The sequence below is a fragment of the Carassius carassius genome, chromosome 20 (genome assembly GCF_963082965.1).
Source record: "Carassius carassius chromosome 20, fCarCar2.1, whole genome shotgun sequence".
NCBI lineage: Eukaryota > Metazoa > Chordata > Actinopteri > Cypriniformes > Cyprinidae > Carassius > Carassius carassius.
In genome coordinates this window covers 29,716,328-29,734,725 of record NC_081774.1, presented here as the reverse complement: position 1 = coordinate 29,734,725, position 18,398 = coordinate 29,716,328, and the positions used below count along the sequence as shown (strand labels likewise).

The window sequence follows — 18,398 nt, the reverse complement described above, 5'->3', positions numbered from 1 at the left end:
GGATTTGTCGATCTGTAGTACTCGGTGGCCCTTCTTTTTCTTCATGCTTTCGTCTGTTTGTCTGTAGGATGTGGTGGATCAGGATGATTCTTCAGGAGTGCTCTTCCAGCTGGAGGATGAGCCGTTCTCCTGGCCAGGGCCTAAGATGCTTCGTCTGCGCCGCACTTCACAAGGCTTCGGCTTCACTCTGCGTCACTTCATTGTGTACCCACCAGAGTCTGCGGTCAACTCCAGTATTAAGGTAGTGTACATCATTCATCACTGTTTCAGAGTCAGTTGTCAGTCACTAATATATTTTTCATTCAGTGCATTTTTTGTATTTTTCTTTTAACTTACTAATAAATATTTGTATTTTTTTTATAGGATGAAGACCATGGTCACAGGGGTAAGTTATCACTTTTAGTAACATAAAACTAACTTAAACTGTAGTTGTGTTCCAAAAGGCATACTATGCGCTATGCACTCTGCCATCTAGTGTACACATTTTACAAGGTTATTTTGTAACCCAGTATTGCTATCCCCCTCCATCTGCTACATTAGCAACGCTGTGACACTCAAGTGCATGAAGTGTCCAAAGAAGTTCATGAAATACAGTTGATGTGCTGAATTAGATTTCACTATCATTAGGTCATTAGGTGTGGTTTATGGAACTGCATAAATATAGCATTTTCTGGGTTTCCTTGTAAACACATAGGCATTAAATGGAAGTAGATGGAAAAGAAAATGCCCTTCACAACTTCTGAAGACAGTCAGTTCCATTCAGAAATGCATTCAATGCCCAATTCAATATTTAGTATTTTCCTCCAATATTTTACGCATTGCTAACAGCGAGTTTTATCTGCCCGGTACAGTATTTTCTGTCAGCTTGTCCCATCTCCTGCCTCGGTTAATGTCCTGTTTACAGACGTTGTAGTGTTTCCACACAAATTACATTTTGGGAAATGACTGCAATGTAGTTTGTGTGCTAATCAGAACAGAAATTGGCTGAAATATAACAAAAACTGTCCTGTTAATTGATGACTGGTCGATGATGCATCTTGGTACCCTAAAAGCTTGAATAAGTGCAGTTTTTCCCTCAAGGATTGCCTTTTATTCACCTTGCATTACATGATAGCTTTCGTGACATGGTTTTAGCACAGCTGCCCATAGCTGCCAGAAATAGCTCTGGCAGATTCTTTCCCTTGCTCAACCTCTCCCCCTCTACTGTTTGAATTTTTGACCTTAGGTGTGTTTTTAACAATTGCATCATTTTGTTGTAAAAGAGCTTGCCTGTAAAAACAATCTCATTTAGTCTCCTTCTGTTAATTAGTGATATGTGGTTCTTTTCAAAATTAGCTAGATGAAGAACTGTCTGAATGACTAGATATCATCTAGGACATGTTCTTGCATTAAGAAAGAGCAGGACAACAATATACAAAATGCCAAAAAGTTGGAGACTTGATATGTTTAAAAAAAAAAAAAAAAACATATTTTTTACTTTTAATGAAATGCTTCTGCTGGATGACTAAAACCTGCTCATGCATCTCTGCATTCATCTCCCTTAAAGCATCCTTGCTACAGCAATACCGACTTCCACAGCAATACTGATCCCCAACGTTGTGCCACATTGTCTGTTTGATTTCATTACAGTGCAGATAACAAACTGTTACCTACATAGATTTGTTCGTTTTAAATTATAGAGAGGTTGTAATGCCCACAGCATTTCAACAAATCACACAGAATTGAACTTTCAAAGGTAAACGCATTCTTTATAAAGAATGAAGAATATGAAGGAGGAACGCACATCTGTTTGGAAGTTGTAGAGATAGGCCAGGTGCAGGAAATAATAGTTAAGGAATGATTGTCTAAATCCAGCATTTCTCCCAAAAGATCACTGCTGTTTTCCATTGCTGCTTCCTCAATTCATGCCTCACTTCCCTCAGAGGAGATTCACACTGAGCTTTAGGTCTGTAAATGCTTCGTCGTTATCTTTGGCCTGTTTTGGCGCACAAACCTTGTTAAATGCTCTTCTGCATGTTCGAGCCGGTGCATCACACAAGTACCTGACCTAAATATTTCAGGGTTTCTTTAACGTAAGCTAATCCAGCATAGTGCTAAAGTGTAGAGCTATGTACAAGAGAAGTACCAGTAATATTATACACCTTCTCACGTCTGTAGCATAAACTGTATCTTATACACTAATGTATTTTGTAGCTGCCAAGGGTTAAGGATTTGAACTCACTGAATGCTTTTACTTCGGTCTTTAAAAAGCGTGGCATTGAAACAGGAACTGCTGCTGTTGTTCATTACATTCTGTGCAGTACAACTGAAATATAAAAATGCTTTATTGGAACTTTTAATTTTTTTATAAATCATGCAAGTGCATAGCACTGTGAAACTTGATTTATATTACCTAGAAGAGTTCAAATAGCTCAGGAGTCTTACATAACATCACTAAATGTCCCTCTGGTTTGTATGCAAAACATAGTTAGGCAAAACTCTTACATCATCGTATGTAATAGTAAAATATTCTATTTGCATGCTGTGCGAGAGCTAGAAATGTTCAAGTTTCAAGCCTGTTTTACCTTTCTGAAAATGTGGCTACAGGTTTGTAATTGTGAATAGGCCTGTCGCAATAATCAATATATCGACTCATCGCGCAATATATGTACATAACATCAATAATTTTTGGGGATGCGATATATCGCCCATTATGTTTCCTTAAAAATTAATGTCACCATGTTTTGTACATTCCACTTGCACCTGTGTCTTTTGCGTCTTCTGGTACATAACATGGTATAGTCATGAGGTGCCAGTTCACATTTTTTAAAATGCTTCTACAAAAGTTTCATTTGCAGATATGGTCTTGTTTAGGGACCTGTGCATATACACATTTGACTGCTGAGTAGTTACCTATTGTAAAAGTATATTTACTAGTATACTATTACTATTATTACTATACTATAGTAAATGTACTATTTACTATATAGTTACTATAGTTTACTACATTGCTGTCTTGTTGTTTTTGATTGCTTCCAGTGTCCTCATTTGTCACTTTGGATAAAAGCATCTGCTAAATGACTAAATGTGACTATAAAAGAAGGTCAGGGTAAAATCTGTGGATGTCCATTTCAGTTATTTGTGCATTTTTCTTTTTTTCTGCTAGTGTGATGTTATTATGACTATGAATATGAATTATGTGCCAAATGCAGAAAACATGGCAGCAGTGGGTACATTTGTTCTTATTCCTGAGGTAAATGTTTTTATATTTGACAACTGCAGTGTATGACAGTGAACACAAGAGGGTGCATTAAATCTTTACAAAAGCTTCACATTACTAGAGAGGCAGGGCTGTCAGAATAGTACCATACTGCTCGTTATTACCGTAGTATATTCTTAAAATATATACTGTGCATAAAAGGCAAATTGTCTATTTAAATAGAATCCCAAGATGACTCGATAACTTGATCTCAAACGACCTACTAAACTACATAATATTTGCTGCTGTCAGTTTTATTCAAACTCAGTCACTTGAATGTTTGAGAAAGATGTTTTCTCGGTTTTGGATGGATGAACACTGTATTATACCATATTTATTGCATCAAAATTGGTTAATATTTTACTATGGGATGGATAAATTTATCAGTAGTTTATTAATCATGCAACAATACATATTATGTTTTTGTTAATAATCATTGCTTTAAAATTATATAGTGCTAGTGATATAGTACTCTTCTGAATTAGGGATGTTCATTTCATCCTGCTTTCCAAGATATCGTCATCCGCATCGGCTTTCAAAAACCCCCAGAAATAACCCAAAAATAAATAAATAAAATAGGAATCGGTCTAGAATATGGTCATGCAGAATAATGCATCAGTATGTGCTAATAAGCAGACAATGTGCTAGCAATGCATGCTCATAAGCAACTAGTTAATGGTGAATAGCGTTCCCTAATCTAAACTGTTTGTAATGTCACACACATTGTGCTGTTGTGTGTTGCTGTCTATTTTAACACACTTTCAGCATTGTGCTGACGTTTAGGGATATACCCGATATTATCTGTCCAAACAAACAAATAGATGTGAAAACAAATTGCAGTTAGGAATGGATCAAGATCAAAACCAGAGTAGTCATTTAATGAGGTTGACTGGCCTGTTTAATATTTTTAGCAGCCTCAAAGAGAGATTTAGCTTGCTCACAGTGGATTTCAAGACAATTAGTGTTCGACTTAGGATAGTTTTATGTATTATGCATAATTTACAGGTTTATTTCCATTTTAGTAGGCTAACAGAGAGATATTGAACAAAATAACGGTCGTTGTGGAGAGATCCTCATTCCTTTCAGTGTGAGTAGATATGGGCCAGTGCCTAAGCATCTCATAGCTGTCATCCTCAGGGAATCTGTAGTGTTAGTTGTTCACTGTTAGATCTGTGATCTGTGTTCTGGCATATTATGTCAGGATGAGCCAAGTATAGCACTCCCTCAGGGACTGAGGGATGTCGCATTGAATTCTGGGTCACTTCCAGATAAAGTCCCAGCATTTCTGCTCTATTATTGGGTTAAACGTTTCATTTGAAAAACTAGTGCGATTTAAAGTATTTATTGTGGCTCAGTCTTGTGACCGCTCGCTTCTTCCCGGAGATGGTTTGTTGTGATCTGGGCCACTCGTGACTCTGCTGCTTCTGTTGTTTCCAGGGCGACCGCGGAACAGACTGGAGCCCATGGACACGATCTTTGTGAAGCAGGTCAAAGAGGGAGGGCCTGCTCACAGCGCTGGACTCTGCACTGGTAATTACACACATGTACAGCACATCGTTTCATTTTGCCTATCGACATCTGATAATGGAACTTTGTCAACAGGGGACAGGATAGTGAAAGTGAATGGCGAGAGCATCATTGGGAAGACGTACTCGCAGGTCATAGGGCTCATTCAGAACAGGTGAGAGTGTGATGCAGTTCATTTAGATGTGTCTTGATACTTGTCTGATTGTGGCCCTAAATATTTCTATCCATTTCCAGTCATACGTTTCTGGAGTTGTGTGTGATGCCAAAAGATGAAGATATACTACAACTGGTAAGATTTTACTGTATTTTTCATTTTTGTTCATTTGATTTTAGGCTGGCCCAGGCAGCTGATCCAGGCAGCTGACCCAGGAATTTAAGGGAAATCCTGCAGAATAAATTTGCCTCTGATAAAACGTCCAAACCAGGTGCCACACAGAAAGGTTCCCAAGAGATCAACAAGTGCACTAAATATTTTGTTGGTTGTTTGTTATTATTGAATTACACTTAGAAGCCCCACCCACAGTGAAATGTCATAGATAATACACATAGATGTATTTTATTTCCATATTTTCCTGAAAGTAAACCACATCTGACTGTCACACCAGGTCAGAATTGCATTAAGAGAAAAAAAATAATTGCATTGGTATATAATTTCCACTTATATGGTGCAGCCCACTAATATTTGTTATACAAATACAAAGTTGGCTGTGAACATAAATCTGCATTGTTTATCCTTTTTATCATTCATTCAAACAATTTACAAAATTCAAGTCCTTTCATTGAAATAAAACAATGGAAAGTGGGGGAAGAATCTCATTATGAAACAAATGTTTTTCTCTAGTTCACATATAGAACTAGTTCACCCTAGTTCTCCTATAATGCCTGATGAGTTTGGAGAACACCTGAAAAGAGATCAGAAACCATACCTCCATCAAGAATCTCTCCAGATTCTTCAGATTACCAGCTCCATGTTGGTGCTTTTTCTCTTCAGTCCACCCCACTCATTTTCTACAGGGTTAGGTCAGGGAACTGAGACAGTCATGGCCATCTGGTGGGTTTGATGCCAGAAAGCTCAAATGAAATGGTAAAATTAAGGCACTCTCAGAGCAATTCTGGAGATGCTGTTTACGTATTTATGTATATTTGTTATGTTATCTTTGTTATTAATAATAACATAGATGCAAGTAACAAACTAATAGACAAGAACAATAAAGCGAAGATTAATGAAATCATATGAAATCCATTTTATATCTTCCCGAATTACTTTTTTTTTTTTCAGTTTTAATTTTTCTCTATCCTGTTTTTATGGTTAAAAAAACATATGAATAAAAAGCATGTCTTATTAATAGGGGTGGTAATTTAATGTGTTAATATGAATTATTAATTAACACATTTAACGCACTTGCCCCGCCCCAGACCTATGTGGGTCATCTGACATTTCATACAGCTGATTGATAACAAATATGAAGCAGGGCAAGAACTCACTGCGGGATGGAGCCTATAGAATGTAGTTAAAATACCCCTTAAAATCAGGATATGGGGCAAAAATGCCTGTTTGAGATTCTCATATTTACATCATATAGTTAAGCAATGTCACATGAGTGCAGATGTGATACTGATCTTATATAACAGTTCAGTTAGTAAGAATTTAATATTGTGTTATTTTAGACCCAATGTTGTATGTTTTGCTCAATTTTGTCAACTGAAATATCGCGTGTTGAACCATTGGCCATAAGTTCGTTGGATTTGAAGAGGAGCTCAACAGACCGATCGACGTGTGACATCAAAGTATTGCGAGAATGGTTCTAAAGCATAAAAAGCCATCTGCTCTTATAATTACTTTGAATGTCACACAATGATCGATCTGATGGTGATGATCCGCTTCAAGTCAAACAAGTCTAATAATTCAAGGGACCATTCATAAAGAACCATTTACTTCACTCTTGATTAAATCAGCCATTTGAACTAGAGCGTGGCCGATATATCGTTTTGCCAATATTATTAGCCAATATGAGCCTGTCACCGATGTCGGTATCTGCGAATATGCCGCCAATATGATTTTTTTTTTACGGAATATATAACGCAGATAAAATGCTTGAAATTATGTAATTACTTAGTTTGACCAGCAGAGCGTGCTCCATTGTTTGCTACTGGTGACCTGGATGAAATGCTTTAAAAGCAACACTATGTAAATTTCGCCGCTCTAGCGGTTAATAAACAGAACTACATGCATCCCATGGAAGAACATTCTAACGGCACTACTTCTCCAAGTTTACGTCTATGGCGATTCACGCAGGTATGTGTTACTACGCAGTGGTGACATCTTAAACAGGCTACAATAGTCCAAATATAATCACTTATTATAGATGCACTGTAGTGATTTAGGATAAGAAAAGACAAAAAAAGGTGGTCTGGCAGATGAATTTATGCTGTACTCGCTCATTATATACATTTTGCAAATTTTGAACACAGAAAAAGTTAGATAGTGTTGCTTTAAAGCTCAAGTCTATGGAAAACCATTCAAACTTTGAACGGCCATATCGGTGTAACGGTGTGGCAATTCCGCACATAATTTGGCGGATCCCTTCAGCTCGATGAACCCTCTCCAACACGAATTGTGTATGCCTAGAGGCCATCTTTTGAATGAAAAGATAGCCCCCATGGTTCAGGAGTTATTGGTGGTTAAATTTGTGGTCCGCTGCTGACCAATCTTGTGATCCTGGGGGGCTACCGATGACGGAGGGAGGCATTCGAGAGGGCTATTTGAGCTGAAGGGATCCCCTGCATTTGGTGTTTGCGAGATAGTGACACCAGTCAACACTTTCACTTTAGTAAGGAGTGTATATAAAAATATAAATAAAATATTTATTTTAAAATCTTTTATATATACCTCCATGTCATATTTAAGTCCCAGTTGAATGGTGGTCCTTCTGTGTCCAAAATTTATCAAAAAGATTGTGAGACAGTTAGCAACTACGTTTGTTTGTCCGAGTTCGCAGCAGTAACTAAGGGGGGCGGGGCTTAGTTGTGTTATCATTTACTCAACCTCATAGTCCAAAAGAGTATATGTAATAAATTTTTATCAAACAAAATATTTCCTGCTGAATCTACTTTTTGTAATGTCTCTTTGATGCTTACACAACAATGACTTTAAATTATCTTTTGGGAGTAATTTCTCAGCCAAACCTGACATGCGATTAATTAGAGATTAATTAGATTAATTAATCGCCACATGTAATTAATTAGATAAAAATGTAATTGCTTACCAGCCCTACTTAATTAAAATCATAAAACTTACACAAATTTACAGCAATTTATTAAATGTTTACCAAAAACCTAATTTTAAATGTTTTATTTTTCTCAAATTCTGTGAATCTGTTTTCCATTCATTTTCTAGATTTCATTTTAATAGTTTCATCACATCAGAAGCATGTCTAATTAATTTATAAAGAATAATATAGATTTTATTAATTTATTTTTTTTCTTCTGGTAAATATTCCTTAAATATTATTTTATTCATATTTTTCTCCTTTTTATTATTTATTATTATTTACCAAGTTATTTGTCAAGTTAAACCAAATTTGTATTTTGACGTGTTGCTGGGAAGACCTTTAAATGTCTGCTTGTATATATAACGTTGGTTTTTCTCAAGTAACTGTAAACTTAATCAGATTTATGTAAAATGATTCTGAAAATTCGGACTTTTGGAAAACATACAAATAAACTTGGGCTTGAGTTACCTCTCTTATTCGGCATTTCTCTTAGTGTGCATTTTTGACTTACATTGCTTTATATAGACCTTATGTTGCTCCGCCCCTTTTTTGCGCTGTGTTCACTGTATATGTAAATTATTTATGCCATCCACCTCAAACATTATGCACATCATAACTTTTGTTAATTCTGCAACAAATAAATTCCATTAACTAGCGAATACCGCAAAAAACAGAAGTTCACAGACAAAATTCTAAAAATGGCTGTGCACTTGTTTCTCTGATGCATAAGGTCTATAAGTTGCCTTCGCAGTCTCAGAGTGTTCTGATGATTAATAAAAACTTAAATTATTCTGGAAAAAAAATGCTACATAGGAAATATTTTTGGATTGGTTTTAAGTGTCACGCTGCTCATCATTTTAACATTCAGTGCAGACAGACAAATTTGTTGCAAAGTAGTTGCATCTTGTTAGGACAGTGTTACTTGGTGCTTCGTCAAATGAAACTGGTCAGAAGCTTCTGAATGCATCATTCTAATGAGGTCTTTGTATGCACTATGTTTTTAGCTGGCATTCGGCAGCACTTGTTCTATTTGCACCCATGGAAATGAAGGTTCTGACCCATTTCAGAGAAAGGAGGCAGGTTCCTCATGCTCCTCTGGGTGCTTCTTTATCTGGGACTGTTAACCAGGACACTGGAGCCTGTCCTTCTCCAGCGAGCCTCAAACTGCTGCACCATCACAGCTGCCCTCAATTACACATAACATTCACTTCATCTGCCCTGCATTCTCTGACACTTTCCATTACAGACTGATTTCCAAGGTGTGTTGCGTTCCTGGGTCTACTGACTCATGAATTATGCCACTTTTTGCTCTAGTGTTAATCAAGAACTCATTTTGATATATTTTATTCCCCCATTAAGTTGCTGTGAACTTTTGAACATGCTGTACTTTGATAGAAAATGATACACTTGTGTGCTGTGTGTTTAGTTAATGCTCTTAATATAATTAAGCTTTAGAGTTTGTAGAGGTGAAGAGCAGGATGTTCTCTGAGACCGGATGGAAGCTCTCGCTTCATGAAAGGCTGTTTGTGTTGAAGCAGCCACTCAGCTGGGAGAGAGATGCCAGATACAGAGATGCTCTGATACAGAACTGCTGTGCAGTATATTTAGATATATTCAGGGCTCTACAGTGTCACCTTTAAAGAGCTGGTCATATGGGTTTTTGAAAAAGATGTCTTTTGCAGTTTGTAATGTGACTGTCCTTCAGTTTAAACAGTCTGCAAAGTTGTTAATCAAGGAAGTGGATGATAAATAAAGATGGTCTAAAAAGAGAGTCAACACAGAAACCTTACAGAGTCATCATAGTTTCATATCTTCTGCCTGTTACCAATCATAATAATAATAATAATAATAATGCACGTTTATCCAAACATTAGAATACAGGACTTGTGAAGTGAATAATATTTAAAATTGTTTATAAACCAATTATAATTAAGTTGCTTAAACATCTATAAACCAAACAGCATCATGTATGCATGCATAGTTTAATACAAAGGGCAGAAAGCCAGTCGCACGGAGTACATTTTTCATTTAAAAAATGAGATGCAGTGGGATGGGGAATAACCCAACATAAAGTCTCGAGACATGTTTTTAAAAAGTTGAACTTATATTAATTTTATTATATTAATAAATGGCTTTCTAAACATACGGCTGTCTTGTGCGAGACGCAATTGCTTACGGTGATAGATGTCCCTCTAGAAAATGCATGAAATATGCATTCTGTGTGAATGGCTTGGTTTTGATGTAAACAAGATCTTCTCCACATTGATGTTCTCTTTTTTCTGCATTATTTTTAAAGAACATCACAGCAGCGCCACATCTAGTGGCTTCAACTGGATAGGCTAACAAAAAATATATTACTTACATTGTCATCGCATCTCATGTGCCACTGATAAAGGCCAAGGTGTTGATTAATGCAGACTGTCGTTGTTCTAATTACTTGGTTTAATTAATGTAGTGGAGTGCAGTGGTTCCCAACCATGTTCCTGGAGGTCCCCCAACACTGCATGTTTTCCATGTCACCTTAATCAAACACACCTGATTCAGCTCATTAGTAGAGACTCCAAGACCTGAATTGGTTGAGTCAGACAAAGGAGAGATGCAAAATGTGCAGTGCTGGGGGGCCTCCAGGAACGTGGTTGGGAACCACTGGTGTAGTGCACAGGCTTTATTATCATTGTGAAAATGCTGTTTATTTTGCTGCACCGGCAATTATAGTTAATGTGGGGAGCAAAAGAACCGGTAGAGACAGGAGCAAGTTAGCTAGTTAGCCTGTGATACAGTTGTTCTGCGTTCTGATTAAAAGTTAGGAAACGGAGCGTCTGTTTGTCTGTCATTCTTCAGGGATTATAGTAGACATATTTTGGTTTAGAAACTGTATTGTTTCATTAGTCATGTTAGCACTCGGCTAAAGTATCCACCATTATTGTTTTAAGTTTTTACAGTTTAAACTTTAGCTGTGGGCACTATACGCTTGCACAATTTTTAAACAGTATGTTTTATGTCATTTTTTTAAGAATGAAGTGGAGCAGTATGTAAAGGTGCATGCTAAAACCCACCCAGTTGCTACACAAAAAATCACTTTCTGGGGTGTAAAATACACGCTTTTTGTTGGGGTTCCCCTGGTAAATTAACATTCCAGGGGCTGAATATAACGTTATTGGGGTCGCTTAAAGCCACAATATCAAAAACAACCACATACTTGGCAACACAGATGGTAGCGCTCGCTAACTTGTTCAAATACTCCTCTCGGTGCCAATCACAACAGGCTTGGCCAGCTGACCAATCAGAGCAGAGTAGAATTATGGAAGGGAGGGGTTTTCGAATCATTTCGAAATCATGGACAAATGACTCCATGTGTAAGTGTATATTCTGGGAATATTACAGTGTTTTCTGACCTTAGATGCATTTAAACGTGTTGTAGTGGACTCCAACACAATATTAGGACACTTTAAAAAAAAAAACATATGACCTGCTTTTTAAATGCAACTGTTAATATATTTTTAATTATATTTAATTCAATTGTTAATATATTTAAGTTCTTTTTTTTTTTGTTAGCACGAAGGCTTTTAAATATTTAAGAGGTGAACCCTGATATATATTTTAATAATGACGTCAAAAGAGTATCTCAAAGATTCTTGAAAGATTTTTATTTTTTCTACATGTTTGTAAATGATGGTAGAATTTTTATAAATAAAACATTTTTAGATGAATGATCCCTTTAAACATATTTAATTAAACTTTTAACACCCCTATTCTTGTGGTTAAAATGCATTTTGTTCCTGGCTGTGTTCAGTGGAACAGAAAGGAAACATAGCACTCATCCAGGTTCCTTCGGATCACTGACTCTTGTTATTAATATTTTGTGTTAATAATCGCCAAACATTGTGTTTCTGTTTTATTTTATGTCTGTTCAGTGCGTTCTTATTCTGTCCACAGTTTCACTCAGCTCAGTGCGCACATGGAGTCCTGCACTCATTTGCTTGCCCTTTAGATTAACTTTTAATGCATGCCATTTACTGTTGTAACCATCGTTTGAACTCTCTGGCAGCAGGCAAAGGCAATTCTCAAAGCACCTCTGCTGTTTTATGTGCCGACTGTGGTGGAATAACCGTGTTTATCTAGATTACTAAAGAAAAACACCCATTTCTGAAATAAGATGTTCTCATTATAATATTCAGAGTTTGTTAATTGCTTATTGAGTATAAAAATTTAAGAATATTGTACTTGTGAAATAAATGGCTTTTAGTTGTCCAGTTAAAATGCCATATGTGAGGAGTAAAAGCCACTAGCTGCTCTTACATATTTTACTTGGTAAATAACTGTAAAATTGCTGTATTGATTTTTCTGGGAAATGTACCACACAAGCTCATTAAAACACCTGCTTACTGTTAACATACTATTCTACACATCAGCGACAAATAGCTTTAAATACTCCATTGTTTTCTTCATACACCTATATGAGGAGCGCTTTAGTTTACTATCCGTCCAATTTAATTTATTTAGACTTTTTTTTTTTTTTTTTTTTTTTTTTTTTTACTTACGAGTGACAGACGAAGGGACCCCCCCGCCAAATTTCTACAAAAGGACTCAACTGCATACATTTAAAAGCACTGTTTATCAGTATTTTGCATTGTAACTCAAGCCTATTTTAGTGAGCCAATTAACATCTTTTTGAAAGACAACCTGATTTTTTCCTCAAAAATTCTTGCTGGATTTTAATTCAATATTATATATCTATTTACTACTAAAGTTATTTATTTATTAAAAAAATAAAAAAGATAATTTGTAAATCCCAAACTCAGTGATTCTAAAAATGTTCATATAACTGCAATACAATATGAGCAGATCAAAGGATGAGATTAAGGGTGATTGTAATGAAAATGTCAAAAGCTAATCTTTAATTGTCCTAAAATAGGCTGCTTTCTTTAAGCAAAATATAATTTATTTAGTTCGACTTTGCAGTGAAATATGACCCGAACATGTATTTGACATATAATTTTCCTCATCTCTCCCCATTACCACCCCATTATATTTCCATGCACTACTTGTCTGCTGCACAGTTGTTGCCGTGATGGTGTTTTGTTCTTGCATGCAGCAGTGTAGCAAGGATGGTTGGAGAACTAATCAATCTGAGGTCTCTGGTGACATTAGTCACAGTAGCAGAGTTGATTCTGAAGAAGCAAGAAAGGATGCTACCGTGGGCAGTATTTTAAGGATTTCTGTGAGGGCAGGAGAGACAGGAAAAGGCAGGAAAGACGAGATTAGATCAGCTGGAGTCAGCTGACTGCTCTATGTTGTGGATCGTCTCTCTGGCAGAGGCGAGAGAGAAAGCAGGGAAGAGAGGGGAAGCTGTACCATCTGAGCTGAATGTATAATTAAGCATCTGCCTCCGACATGTGAATGGTTACAGCTCTCCAGTGAGAGTGAGGGAGGGAGCGAACGAGTGGATGCGTTAGCTGGCAGGGAGGGTGGGAGCGTGTGTGCATGTGATCACAGAGTAATCTGGCCGCAGATGGATGAAGAGGGGAGAGATGAAGAGCCGATCGCGACTACGCGAGGCAGGCGGCAGGCACCTCAGCCCCCTCCTCGATTGGGAGCGACGAGGACAAGCAGGTGGCATCGCTAACGTGACAGTCTTCCCACTGCTTCTCTCCACCTTCCCACGGTCCCTCTTCACTGGCAACATTGCAGCTCCAATGCATTTTTGGTGTTCTGTGCAGAGATATTTACTGTGATAGTGGTTGTCAGTAAATGGACTTGATTCTTTTGGTTTTGGCCGTCTTTAACATATGCTGCTCTTTTGCTTTCCCTCCCTTTCTCTCTGTTTGTCCTTCGTGGGTTTGTGATGTAATGGCTGCAGGAAAACACTAGTCTGGTACAGGAAAACACTAGTCTGGTAAGCAGATGAACAATGTATACATGTAGATTGTGGTGTTTTTTTATTATTTATAAATGTCATGCACACCACTGTATTCCAGTTGGTTGTTGATTTCCTGTTCCTTGTCATTTTCAGATGCCTGTCATGATGTTTCTGGTTATTTGTAACGTAGTATCAAGTAGAGTGTTAAATGTCTCGATCGCAGTAGAAGATTGTTTTTGTGACCTGTTTGGTTTAGCTGTGTGGGTAGTTCTCAGCTATATCCAGCAGTCATATTTACTGAGCCTCGCCCCTTTTTCCTCATTTCTCTCTTTCCTATGATGAACTTTGGCCTATGAAACAAGCCATCTGTGGCATTTCATGAAAGGAGGAGCGAAGTTCCCTACTACTCATATCAGATTTGGTTTGTATAGTTATGCAAAAGGAATGCAACTCTGTATGATGGGTTGAAAGTCCACTTTACATGACTTGCTGTCATATTTTAAAAGACGGAGGAAGTTCCAAATAATATGGAACCTGGTGTTTGGTCTAAATCTGACATTCTCCAACAGAACTGTTGCATTAGTTGTTTTCCTTAAACTGTGGATTTAGACATGATTACAGAGGTCAGATTCAGTGCCGTTTCTAATCAAGGCCATTGTTCACCTCTGGTTTCAGTGTCGCTTCGGTCACGTGTGGTGACCCGTACGGTGGGTGACATCACTTTCTTGTTACTCTGAATTTCTGTTTATTGTGTATATTTTGGGCTGCCTAGTGCTTCCTTTAGAGGCTTATTTTCCAGCACCATGATAAAATTTAAAGGGAAGGAATTACCTGTTTGCTTCCAGCTGAGATCAAATCACAGCTGTTTTTTACAGTCATACACAACAGAAATGCTAATTAGGACTTTGCAGCCCTGTAGTTTGGAAGTCAAGTTAATGACTGTAGGTGCATTTCTGTTCTGAGCTGTCAGCTTTGGATATTGTTATGAATATTATAGAATTCTCCAGCACTTGGCGCACCAGAGTACGGCTCACACTTCTGACCTCTCAAACTCCCACATGCAAATGTAGTGCTGTCCTCCCACACAGGGAGAACTATTAGTAGAAATCATAGTGAGATTTCATTTTTTTTTTTCTGATACTGTGAGTACTATTTCACTTTACCTGATTATTTCTTCCACAGGCCTATTCCCAAGATGCCTACCTTAAGGGTCATGATGCATACAGTGGAAATGCCCACCATATCCCGGAGCCACCCCCTGTATGTTACCCTCGAGTAGACTGTAAGCCCCCGGGGATGGCCCAGGCCACTGAGACATCAGCCCCGGGGGTTGTACCATCTGATCTAGGATACCGTGTGGAGATACCAGTATCTCCCTCCCCTCCACCACCCATTCCAAAGACACAGACTGCAGTGTGTGTGTGCAATGAAAGTGTTCGGACCGTGGTGGTACCCCCTCATGTTCACATGGGCCGTATGGTTCCTGGTCATCGGGGTGACTATGGTCTAGTAGGCCCAGATCCAAAGCTGATCAGAGCCAGGCCTGGTACGGTGTCTGGTGGTCATCCGCTGTACCTCCACCCTCGCAAAGCTGACATGTTCCCTTCAGGTTACCATGGTGATCCTTATGCCATTCCACCTACACACTATGTGCCTGCTTCCTCCATTACCTCCCCTGCTACCCACCAGAACATTGACTGGCGGACTTACCAGACGTACCGGGAATATATCGATAATAAAGGTCTTCACACTTACAGTCGAACTATTCAAGAGCGTTTAGACAGCCTGCGAGCTGCATCCCAAAGTGTACACGGTGACCCCCACTGCGGACCCCAACCCGGCTGGGGCAATAAGTTACGCAGAAGCACGTCTCATGACCGGGCTTACCAGGGCTCCTCTGTGCTTCCGCCACGCAGCGCTTCGCAGGATAGGATGAGTGGGGCGGAGAGAGCGGCCCACGCCAGGGACTGGCCTCCTCGTAGTGTATCCTCTGACGGGCTTATGCGGAAGTCACCCATTCATTCGTCAGACTATGTGGAGCATAGTGAACTAGTTTCCCCTGCACCATGGGCCGCTGCGGATCGGCAGCTGTATGGCAGAGTAGACCAGAGGAGTCGTCCTAGTAGACAGTCTCTCCCACCTCGGGTGGTCCTTTACCGTCCTTCGACAGGTTATGGCATGAGCGTCAGGGGTGTTGCTGGCTCCAATACGCACAGCTCCAGAATGGACATCCCACCCGCCACTGGTTTTCCAGAGCGACCTCGCAATGGAGTAAACCAGGCCAAAGAGCCTCCTTCCAAAGACCAAAGCGGAGCTATTGTCGGAATTCGTATTTCTAATTCATCATTGAACCAGTCGAGAACTAGGGCTGAAACCATGCAGAGCCCAGAAACTGGAAAGGAAAATCCAGTCGGATATAGGTCAGCATCTTACTCTGCACTGCCTCCGCAGAGGCCGCAGTGTGGGGCATCAGCTCATAGGACACACCCATGGGATGTCAAGGGTCCAACGGTAAATGGGTCCAGTCCTGTTGAGGGTGTAGTCCTCCGGGAGAAGCCCTCAACAGGGAAGGGGACCCCACAACCTCTCCGCCATCCCTCTTACATCCTTGCGGTGAATGACACGGACGGATCTGAGCCAGCAGGGGGTGGTGTCTGCTGGTTGCCCAATGATGCCCGCCGGGAGATGCACATGCAGAGACTTGGGGAGCGGCTTGACTCCTTCTGCTCCAGTAATCTGGACGAATCACTTGACACCATTCCCTTCATCGGTAAGTGCACTCTATATATCCATAGCAACGCTAACCAGGCAACAAGCTTGAGCCAGCAGTAGGAATTGTTTTAGAGTTGCCGCAGATATTTTTTAACAAAAATTGCTTATGTGTAGACAATAATGGTAATGTATTAATAATGCTCTAGTACCTTATGCAATTTCAAACTGATCACAATTTCAAATCCCGACCCCATGTGTGCAGACAGAGGGTTATCATGGCCAAATTCTACCTTTTATCATCAGTTCTATCAAACTTTCAAAGCTTGAAGAGTAGAGTTGATGTATGCAAAAGGTGCAAATCTCGTTTTTTCCAGGTGCATCCGCACCGCATCGAGTTAAACACATCTCAACTTTTCAGAATGCCGCAAGCGCACCGCAGGTCATGTAACTTCCTCACCTTTTCCGTAACAACATTGAAAGCTTCATGGAGAGAGCAGGTCATGGTTGCTTAGCAACGGCAGACTCCTCAGGAGTGGCAAGTACCCGAAGGCTTTGGGGAAAAAAAATCAGAAAGCAGCGTTTTCCACGCATTTTAGACTCTAGTACCTTATGCAATTTCAAACTGATCAATATTTCAAATCCCGACCCCATGTGTGCAGACAGAGGGTTATCATGGCCAAATTCTACCTTTTATCATCAGTTCTATCAAACTTTCAAAGCTTGAAGAGTAGAGTTGATGTATGCAAAAGGTGCAAATCTAGGCCTGTGAGTGTGGCTGTTTGGGAGTGACTGAAGGAGAGTGAGAGTGACTGTGTGTGAGTCATGGTATTTTTCATCGAGGAGGTGGCATTCTCTCATACTCTAATGCCTGAGGATTGGTCTGGAATATTGAGTGATAGCCTAGCTGTGCTCGGTCACATTTTGTCTTTGGTGTTTTGTACACTAGCCTTCAGATATTAGGCATACTTTTTGTAACAGGTTTGTTGCTTACTTTTTATACCGTTTACACATTTGGAGTAGGGCTGGGCGATATATAACAATTTTTTATCTCGATATTGTCACAATTGTTATGATATTAAATATATATCTTGATATGTTTGCATTTAAATAATAAAAATACCTCTAGATCAAGTGATCACTTACTGCTTGTTATTAAATGAGCACACGTATATGTAACTGAAGTAGTGCAAAACAAGTAAAGAAAGTGCATTGTCTTTTTTAGTGCATGCAATTCAAAATTTACACTGTGAAACTGGGGGAAATAATTAAACTGAGATAAGTATTTTTTTTTTTAAGTTTATCTACTGTCTCTGATTCAAGAGAAGCTCTGTGTTCTAAAACTATGTTCCCACTGGCACTAAAAACCCTCTCAGATGGGGTGCTTGTTGATGAATATATGTATATAGATATTAGGGGTGGAACGGTTTGCAGAAAAAAAATCTAACCGTACAGTTCTCCACACGGATCGGCAAGCGCTATGACTGCAGTTCAACTTAAATCTGACAATGCATCTGTTAAATGGTTTTCTATAAATAAAACGTAAACCAAACAGGGTTTGGCTAATGTATGTTTCTGTTGATGGATGCGAATTCTGGCTTCCCAGTACATTACAACAACAGCGATGAGAGGGAAAAAAACAACAACACCGTGGACAAACTCTTGTTCAATGTGAATGATGTATGCTGGAATATGAGCAGTCATTTATTCCACCATCACCTGGGTGCTGAGGCGCGTGCACACAGGTGAGACCAGAACAGCACACTTTGATATCTGCATTTAAACTAAACTT

At 39.0% G+C, this 18,398-nt stretch overlaps 1 protein-coding gene across 2 annotated transcripts in view; it reads left to right on the top strand.

The window, feature by feature from the left end:
* LOC132096829 (rho GTPase-activating protein 21-like) overlaps positions 1 to 18,398 on the top strand; it is a 68,454-nt gene that overhangs the window by 19,669 nt on the left and 30,387 nt on the right. Inside the window, exons 3-8 of one of the 2 annotated variants that reach the window (XM_059502466.1) lie at positions 68 to 241; positions 364 to 385; positions 4,676 to 4,768; positions 4,841 to 4,919; positions 5,000 to 5,054; positions 15,080 to 16,667. In XM_059502466.1, the coding sequence (XP_059358449.1) occupies positions 68 to 241; positions 364 to 385; positions 4,676 to 4,768; positions 4,841 to 4,919; positions 5,000 to 5,054; positions 15,080 to 16,667 (2,011 nt within the window). Of the gene's footprint in view, positions 1 to 67; positions 264 to 363; positions 386 to 4,675; positions 4,769 to 4,840; positions 4,920 to 4,999; positions 5,055 to 15,079; positions 16,668 to 18,398 lie in introns of both variants that reach the window. The other variant, XM_059502467.1, reaches the window with a different exon arrangement.